Source organism: Vollenhovia emeryi, unplaced genomic scaffold, assembly GCF_000949405.1.
Source record: "Vollenhovia emeryi isolate VEMERY1.0 unplaced genomic scaffold, V.emery_V1.0 DF939285.1, whole genome shotgun sequence".
Lineage (NCBI taxonomy): Eukaryota > Metazoa > Arthropoda > Insecta > Hymenoptera > Formicidae > Vollenhovia > Vollenhovia emeryi.
In genome coordinates, this window is record NW_011967081.1 from 186,538 (window position 1) to 196,926 (window position 10,389).

Here is a 10,389-nt window from a genome sequence, read left to right on the forward strand (position 1 = left end):
GGCCGCCCCCAATCAGAAAAGCACAGCGCAGGCTGCCGTGTGGTTTTAGTGGGTAGGCCGCGCACCCGGCATTGTTTGCCGGGTGCACTCCGATCGACATTAGGAGGGCAGTCCTACATAACCCCGGCCCCCTCCCCAGGGGGCCCGGGTACCCATAAAGGGTTTCCACACGTTAAAAAAAAAAAAAAAAAAAAAAGTTTCTCTAGCAGAAGAGATGTAAATAAGCAACGGGATTTATTATTTGAGACAACGCGAGACAAAGGCTGCCATGGAGACGGAAAGGATGCCCGTTCAATCCGGTAAATGAATGCGACGCTGCGAGGAGGAGCTAACAATAATGGACGCAATTACGCAGGTACAAAAGACGGCGAGAGGAGATCAATCGGAGCAGACGAACCCGGCGGGGCAATTAGTGCAAAGACGGGATGCAATGTAGACTTCTATCGGGAAGTTACCGAAGCGGAGTACGATCGCGCGCGTCGGGCAACTTTCAAATCAATCCAAATCGAGAAAGCTCGCAAAAAGTACCGCGGTTGTTTCATCCGTTTGCGTTGTGGCAAAAGCGCTCGAACGAAAGCAGCTTAGCGCGATACTAAACGTCTAAACCGGGCGGCACATACCGCAACATTTTTATTTTTTACTGTCCCCCGACTTGCAGTTTCGTATTTACACGCAGAGAGAACGATTTCTTTGAATTTAATAAATTTTATTTGAATTTAATATATTTTATCCGAACAAATTTGATATTTTGAATGGTCGAAACAAATCAATGTTTGAATTAATAAGTACGATTGTTTGAATTTGAAATAATATACATGTATATCTTTGTCAGCAATAAAATATTTGTTTGAAACAAATCTAAACGATATTATCGTTTCATTCAAACAACATTATCGGTTGATAGAAAATATGTGAAAAAAAATATATATGCATACATCTTTCTCCCTCTACATTAGAATTTTTCCTTTATTAGAAGAATTAGTACACTATGTTCAGCTATAATAAAGAATAGACCATTAAATGATTAAACTGCGTCTGCTGATGCGGTCGCATATATGTATATCTGCTGCCGCGATTTTACTTACGAGTTCGGTGACCATCTAGTGGCAGCACCAAACTTTATAAGCGCCTGGCCAAATAATATAATTATTTAATTGAAAAATATTAGATACTTCAAATAATAGTGTTTTTTCTATCAAATAATACAGGTTGTTTGAATAAAACAACAAAATTTTTATTCAAAACATATAATGTTTCGTATAAGCATATGCTGTTTTAATGAAACAAATTTCAATCAAATAAATAGGAATACTAAATCCAAAGAAACCTTTCTCTCTGTGCAATTACGCATTTTTGAGATTCTTACACTGACAAAAATTGTTTTTAAACTAAGTAAATAAATAGATTTCCTTAAAATTATTTTGCTGAAGTAAATATTTATTTTATTTAAATAAAAATATCAAATTTCAAGTAAATCTGTATATTATATTAAGTAAATTAATTTAAATCATTACATTTTCTATATTCAACTAATGATTTCATGAGATAGAGAATACTATTTACTAAATTAAATCATTGTTTTTGTCAAATAAAAATCTAATTTTCTTCGCTGTAAAACTTATATCTTAGTAAACATTGTATAGAATTAAAGTAAAACTTTTTAAAATTATCTACTGTTTGATATTTAATAAATACTTAAATTAAAGAAATACATGTTTGAATTTGTTTATTATTGTTTTAATATAAGTTAATAAGCTATTAGAACCCACCTGATGAATAATTTTCTTGAGTAAAGTAATATTCTTTTGGATTAAGATATTTTTTTATCAGTGTAAATGATCCTTCCAGAAAACGATATAATTAACAACAAATCAAGAGATTCCTGCAAGTAATGTTTATCTACGATATGAGAAAAATATCGTAGAAAAATAGTACGTACGTACATTACATTATAATCTCTCAGAAATTACAGATATATTGTAGATATTCCGTGTAAGCTTTTATCATAAATGTATGATGTGGACATTGTAGCTTTTATCTTTATAGGGTGTGTGCGCAAACGTATAAACATTGTAAATTATATTTATTGTGGAATGAACGAAATTCTGGCGTACGCGTTTCCATGTTCGCGTGTTGACTGAATCCTTTCATTAATAACTGCATCGGGAGGAAATTGCCGAAATACATACATTACCGCTTTCTGCAATTCTGTCCGTGTAATCTCGCGGTACGAGTTGTAATCGCTTCGAAATTGGAATTATATGAGACGCGGACGAAGTTTCGTTATTAATTAATCATGTTCCTCGGATCGCTGCTAAATCGCATAAATTCGTTTTCCTCTGTCGATTACGCTATTCAACAAGAATTTCGCTGCTAAATCGAATTGAGAAATTGACAGTGCTCTGCAGCTTCTGAATATGACGACCTCTTTTTTAATCGCCCAAAATAAAATCAGTTACTAGTTAACTAGTTTTTGTCATGTCATTTTGTCACAGCACTTCATCGGCAATCTAATCCACGTGTGATCTTTATAAATAAATAATACTGAATACTGAATATCTTCTATTAATTACCGAGATACCTGGATACGTATTGTATCCAAAGTATTCAAAATTCCATCAATAAAAAGTAAATTGGAAATTTTAGAGTAATTTTTTTTTCTCAATTAACATTCATGCCTGATAAAACGCCAAAAATCACGAATTCGATGGTATTTCCGCGCACGAAAAAAGCAATACTAGTTTCATCGGAAGCAATATCAGCCATAGTCGCAATATTTCACATACGAAGTCAAAAGTAATTAGCGGACGAGTGGAAGTTGGCTCAAATAAGCCGTTTCTCATTAATGCCGCTTTTTGCGTGCGCCCGAGCTCGCTGCTTTTCCTTCATTTTTTGTTTGTTTCGTGGAACATTAGCAGGCACGATTGCAAAACACGTGATCCGACTTTCGATAAAATCTTCATCGCCGATCGGCAAAATCCGGACGGCGTGAAACAACGGAAGGGAAAAGAAGGGAAAAAGAAATAATTGGAATGCCGTCAGCCGCGACAGAGACAAAGCAGCGAATAAACATCGCGCAAAGTAATCACGCTTCATTTTCATTAGCTCTATTAACGGACCCGCGGCTATGCGCAAGAAATTAGTACCTTGCAATTTCAATTAAATTCTCTTCACGGCAGCCGCGTCGGAAAATGGTTGAAAGTAAATTACACGGTGCAATACAATTCCAACGATAAATAATACAGTGGCAATCTCCAGCGCAAGCGGCAAACTCGTTCTCTTTCTCCCTCCCTATACCTCCATTCCTCCCCGCTCTCTCTCTCCTTCTCTTTCTCTCTCGCTAGATTTAATAATAATTGAAAATTCTGTATAAAATATTGTGTGCGTTTGCTACATAAATGCAACGTAAATATAATACGTTTTATAAATTGCAAATGAAAAATAAAAAGTATTTCTAAACATAGTTTTCCACGTGTTTTGTGCACTGAAAATATACAATTGTTAGTTTCCAAAACTAAATACACACATCGTTTATTACATTTTCAGGACATTGTTTTTGAAAAATAAAGACTAAAAGTTGAGAGGCGAACTTTAAAAAATTCTACTATAATTAAATGTGCATATAAGCCACATATGACTGAATTTGCCAATTTTACGTGTCGCCAACCATTTCCGTATTGATTTATTTCATGTACATATAACGCGAAAAATAATAACGGTAATAAATCGAAAGAGCGATCCAAACAAATATATATATGTATAATTCAGAATTTTTTAATTGCGGAACACAATTGGATCGCAAAGGAACTTGCAAAGCGGGAAATGCTTTTTCAAAACAGCGATGGAGTGAATTATGAAAAATGCTCGAAATAGTACGCACCATGGTGATGACGGTCTTAATAGCTTCCGCCGTGGCTTCCTCGCTCGACGGGGTTTCGACGAGGGTGCTGCCCAAATATTTGAGGGTGAACCTCGCCTCAGACGCATCCTCGCATTCCTCCCCGTGCGTCGTGCTCGTCGAACCGCCGCCCTCAACGCACTCGCGGCTGTTCGCCAGCGCCCATTCCTCGCATAGCTCTGAAAGTTAATGTCAGGCGGAATATTGAGACGAAATCGATGGACGAAGAAAATCCTATTTCGCGAAAATCGAATAAAGACACCCTTCGGTTCAAATCAGCATTTAGCTTTTTCTGAGATACTTCGCCGTGCGAGTTTGATGAAAAAGACTTAGTTTTAAGAATCAACTTGAAAATTTCGCCACATCTAAATGTTAAATTTATAGATAGAGACACAACGCGAGCGTTTTTCGGGATAATAGCGAAAGGGTTGAGGGGGCAAAAATTTTAGGTGCTTTTACTGTTTGCAGATACGAGCTCGACGGTGATAAATGCTATGGTAGACGGAATGACCAATGTAACATTAGTCCAGGTTCGCGCAACCACACAAGCCAGCCTCGTTGTCTGTCTACTTCGTGACAGGAATGGCCGCGAGTAATCGCAATAATGGGCATCCAGGTATACCTATATGTACACTGTGTATATTGTATATACATTGTTGTAATTCTCCTTATTCCGAAATTTGTCGAAATCCTGCCACGTCAGAAAATTACGATGCTAAAGCATCGGTGCGTCGTTCTGTAAAATTTGACTCGGTGAAGCAAATGATGTTTAAAAGTTCAAATTATCTTGGAGAAAGTTAATGGAAACCCGTTATATCATTCTCGACGGAAGTTATAATTACAAAGTAAAATAAAGAGTGCGCGCTTTGGCGTTCTTTTTGTACGATTCTACGATGAAAAGTGAAAAGTTTAAAAAAAAAAATTGCAGAAAATTATTCGCCTTGAAGGAAGTTGATGGAGATCGATCGTATCCTCCGACAGAAATTATGAGCATTATAAAGTAAAGATAGAAATAAGAAACTGCTCTTGGTTTATCATGTAATAGAAAAGAGTCGAAATTTATGGGAAATTATTTCTTTCGGTGCAAGTTGGCGAATCGGCTTATTCCTAAAAATAATATTCTTAGCTGTTACATGGCGGCTAATACAATGCCTTTGCGCGACTTTATAAAACAAAACAAATGAGTCCAACGTTATCTCCCTTGTTTCTCTGTTCAAGATAACTGCACTTGATTTTTCTCGCGTACAAAAGTTCGATAAAACAAAAAACAACTCGCGGAATCGCTTTATCACCGCGATTCGTCTACGCTCTAAGTTTTACGAAACGATATCAATAGTTGTCCGCGCGCTATTGCTCGCTTGGCGGAAAGTCTGCAAGTTCTCGCGAGCGGGTCTCCGTACGCCGTTATTGTCGGGTGCGAAACTTTGCCCGCAGAACAATTTTGTAAAAGCGGCTAAAACTCGTTACCACTCGTGACGCGACGCGGCGCGTCATGACGTCTCGATAGAGAAAAGAAAACTCGCGGTCCCGCGAGCAACTCCCCGACGAACGTGTTCTTTTCGGAATGTTAGGCGGTTTCGCTACGACATGTCGAAAGTTTATCGTGCCCCTACGGCACCGCAATACGTGTCCGACCATTCTGACACCGCAGGTCGATCGGAGAAATAAAAGTATGAATCGCATAATTCGATCAACACCATTTGCGCCTTCTACAGCGCATCTTTAAAGTCGTTTTCCTTCTCGATTACGAGGTCTCGATCAATTCTGGAACGGATTTTATAATTAAAATTCTTTTCATTGATTTTAGACAAGTCTCTCCCCCCCCCTTCTCTCTCTCTCTCTCATTTCTGCACGACAGGAGTAATACACTGACACAATTCTACAACTAGAAGACACAAATGTATCACTACTAAGGGAGTCAAATGACTTGTTTCACATTTTTTAATAATTGCATTAATTTTTAAAAGACCTTAATTTCTGAAACTTTCCCTGATTTCGACCCTTACCGGACCATCCTCAGTATATCGAAGAGAAATCAAACTATAAATGAGCTCATAGTAATATAAAATTTAAAAAAACGTATACGCAGTCGATTGGATAAAATATGATAAATAAATTGAATGCGTAATCTAGATTTTGCGTGAGCAATGTAAATCTTAGAGCATTCCTTTAATAAGTTGAAGGTGTAAATGCCAAAGTGTAGTCGGACAAAATTGATTTTATCACACGAGCCATCGTTACTTATTTTACACGTCGGCGTTAATATGCGGTTTTTTAATTTTGTGTTATATATACATTTTTAATTTTATTTCTGTGATTAACATACTAAATTAACTTATTTATTTATTCCTTTGACTAATATACTAAATTAATTTATGTATTTATCTTATTTATTCTTATTTATTCTATTTATTGACTCTCTTGCTTGTACACAGTCTGCTAACATAGTGATATTGGCCAAACGAACGATATGAGATCAGGGATAATTACGAAACAGGTATATAGATTCACGATTTACTCATAATCTCTCTTAGTCTACATTTTAATTATACTGTATTTATTTTATATATAAGCTTAGTGACGAATTGTATACGATTACAGATTACTTGAAAAGGGTCCAAATCCAGGACCGAAACGTCGTTTTTATATTAAATAAAGGCATTGGCCAGTGTAGGTCGTTTTTTAAAAATACTCATCATAATTTTATGAATTTTCCCCTTTCCTCTTTTTCTCCTAAAATTTCTATGTGGTAGTCTGTGTAAGTAATCTTCAATAATTCTAGTGTTATTTATAAAAATGGGTCATATTTATATTAAATAATTTTCGAAGAACCGATATGCAAATAATAGAATAGAGGCCACAACCTCTTTTGAAATACTTTGTACGAGATGCACTCACGATCATCGTGTCGGTCGTCGAATAAATACAAGAGATAGGCGTTTCCGTAGATCGAGGTAGGTACATACGTGGGAAGACACAGAAAGCGCAAGAAATGCGATCGCCGTCGGCACCATTTGTATCAATTTGTCAATAAGCACTTCCGCAATTTTTTTTTTTTTCTTTCGTATCGCCGACCATCAATCTCTGGCAACCTCGTAACGTCCAAAGAGAGATCCCCGCTCGATTTCGTAATAAAGGCGGCAGCTCCGAGCGATGCATTTCTGCGATAGATGTCGTGAAAATGCATCTCGACGTGACATCGTGATTATGAACGATCACGTCGTACGAGGATACAAATGTCGAGAGATTTTACATTGAAAATAATGATAGCGATCTTTCCCCTCGCGAATTTCTCGCTGTAAAAGATTTGCGTCCAGATTCGTCAAAACCACCTCCGTAAAGAGAAGACCGAATTTCGTCTACAGGGTGTTCCGGGAGGAAAGGTCAATATTCTGGGAGGTGACAGCGCCGGTCATTTCAAGCGAAAATGTTCGTACGAATATATGCCGCTTTTCCCACTATTTCCGAGGTAGAGCATATTTTTGTTGACGTCCCCGTTCGGATAAAACATGAACGCTGGTATTGAAAACCTTGGTAAACACTTTAGGATTCGAAATTCTGCGTGCAGGAAAGCGTCGACGGTATTCTTCAACGGCAACAGTAGCACCACCGTCACAGAAACCGTAGCCATACAGCATGTCTGCATATTCGACATTCGCGAATACGCGAGGCATTTCAACATTTCTACAATGTTATGCACAATAGTCAACAGACGTATAAGAGTAAATTCCCGCGGACGTTTATGAGATTGGATGAAGGGTGAAGAGGGTACAGGAAAAAAGTAGATACACGAGACATTCAAGTAGCTCTGTCTCGGAAACAGTGGGAAATGGAGCATATATTCATATGAACTTGTTTTGCTTAAAATGACCGATACTATCGCCTCCCCGAATATTGACCTTTCTTCCTCAAACACCCTGTATAATTTTGTGTGAAATGTAATTTCGCATTAATCGCAAATGATAGGAAATATAATATTTTTAGTATGCACGCATATTCAGTACAAAATATTAAACATATATCGTTTTTATGTTACATAAAATGTTATTTTACCATTATTATGTTATCCCCTGTTTTCTCGTACGCAAGCTGCATGCTAATGTGTCGCGGAGATTTTCATTAAAAAAATATACTAGTACTTTTTCACATATCACAGTCTATTATTCCTATATTACCCCGTTTCTCGGAGAGAGGAACAGCCGTTATCTTCGACGTCGACACGGTAAAATTCAAATGACGACGCGATGAATTTCACCGTGACTCGAATATATATTCGTCGGATGTTCTTCGCGACGGGATAAGAAGAATTGACTTTCGGCGCCCCCCGATCGACGAGTATTTTAATATTTCAACGGCCGCGTTGACAGGGCGCTACGTGAAAGCCATTCCGCGTGCGACGCTAACGGAAACGCAGTGCCATCCGGCTGAGAATTTATGCGAACCGCCTCCATCCGGCGCGAGGCGACGTGGAAAACCGATATAGCGTGGCGCATGCCCCTGAAATTCCATTGAGGAGAAGACGACCGAAAGGGGCGATGGGCGCGGTAATGCCGTGCGAACGTCTCGAACGTCTGGGGGTGACTGCATCCGCCCTCTTTCGAAATTTCTAATCGCAGAGCCGCTATCGTCGACTATCGATTGACCTCCCGTGGAAATTGGCGGCAATTAAATTTGACTCGGCGTTCAAACTTTCCCTGTTCTCTTTGATATCCCGCGCAAGCTTCTATTTGCGGGCCGTAACATTGACAAAGTTATGGCCGTAACGCGAGTTTCACGAGCGCCTCGACGTAAAAGCGTCTCGTCGATCGCACACGGCGGGCGCGCAGAGATCGTGGAGAATATCCGCGGAGATGTGCAGCTTCCGCGGCAAGAGATGGAAGGATCTCGCGACCTATTTTATCGTTCCGGACGAGGAAATTTTTATCGCAGCTCGCAGCAAGTCGTCTCTCTCTCTCTCTCTCTCTCTCCCTCGCGGGCGGAAGCAATTTACGGGGGCGTGTGCGCTTTTCTCGCTTCTCGGACGCGAACTGCACGCGAAATTGGGCCAATTACTCAGGGTTTTCCAGCGATTGCTATAACGCGAGGCGCGGACCACTGAGAAAAATTAACCATTCGAAAAATCGGAGGAACGTGCGTGCACTCGCAAGCGCCGGCGCTCGGGAGTGCAATTTACCCGCGCGGCAAATTTACTCGCGCCCTTTAATCTCATTGCACCCGACATTGCCGGCGAAATACCTACGTATTCTGTGATCTTAATCCTTTTAAATAGTTGGACGACCGCTGAAAGGTCGGTCCAGGCCGCGGATGGGCAGCGAACAAAGCCTTGGCCGGTGCGGGCTTTTCAGCGCGCGGGACAAGCACGCGCCCGTTTCGGCTTTATATCTCCTTTACTTCCGGTCTGATTCGTCCGGTATATACGCAAAGGTTAACCGAAGGGAAAGGACTTCGTTCTTTGGGTTTCTTGTGCGCCAACGAGATTTTCCTCTTCCACGTTCAATAGATACCGCTGCAGAATGATAGGAATGGAATTGATGCCCCCTTCCCTTCCACTGTCCCGCCGTGAGTTCTCTTGTGGATCTGTTCGCGAGCGCAATTTTACAGGCGAGGAAGACCGTTGCGCTTCTCTAGGCGCGTCTGTACGCGGTGTACGTAGATTTTTTCCAAGTTAGTTCTTCTTTCCAAGAAAGTTAAAATTAAAATTGGAAACGCGATATCTACGACGTTTAATGATATTAGCTGCGAGACGTCGCTACTTTGCGCTCGATGTGTCCTTTAACTTTCTAACGTTCATCTAGTTTCTCTCCTGAATGAGAGCGGGTCCTTAAAAATTAACTTTAATTGGCTAAAGGTTAAAAATTTTACACAGCTTGTTTTCGAAAACTGTCGTCTTTTAAATATACAGGGTGTCCCAGGAGGAACGGACAATATTCTGGGAGGTCATTTTAAGCAAAAATGTTCATAGTATGTTGACGTAATCGTGACACAACGTGGCATTTTGAACAACTTTATGAGTTTTTCAAATGTTACTATACATTCTGCTAAAATGTATACCAAGTACAATCACTTATAGTAAAATGTACGGTAAACTGTCAAAAATTTTCATAAAATTCTTCGAAATACTGTGCGTTCCATGATTTTCGGGATAAATTTTGTAGAAAAAATTCCCTCCGTGTAAACGTTTTTATTACTTAGAATTCACCGACTATTACCCATACAGCACAAATTGTTGCAGAAAGGTTTCAGAAAGATTTCAAAATTATTTCGATACTTCACATTTCATGCTCAACATTTCTGACAGAATTCTGCAATATGTCATATAAAATAATGCAACAGAAATGTTTCAGAAATCTATCATATGCAATAAATTTGAAAAAATAATGCGAATATTACAAAAAGATTTTTCTCGTCTTTTGAGTCACATATATGGAACGTTGAAATGCTTGCCGCGCTGCAAAAGACGACACGGTAGCCAATCAACTTACAACTTTTGT

At 39.1% G+C, this 10,389-nt stretch overlaps 1 protein-coding gene across 1 annotated transcript in view; it reads right to left on the minus strand.

The window, feature by feature from the left end:
* Window positions 1-10,389, minus strand: part of LOC105559206 (low density lipoprotein receptor adapter protein 1-like) — a 64,330-nt gene that overhangs the window by 16,735 nt on the left and 37,206 nt on the right. Inside the window, exon 2 of the mRNA XM_012007318.1 lies at window positions 3,881-4,077. Coding sequence (XP_011862708.1) covers window positions 3,881-4,077 — 197 coding nt within the window. The remainder of the gene's footprint in view (window positions 1-3,880; window positions 4,078-10,389) is intronic.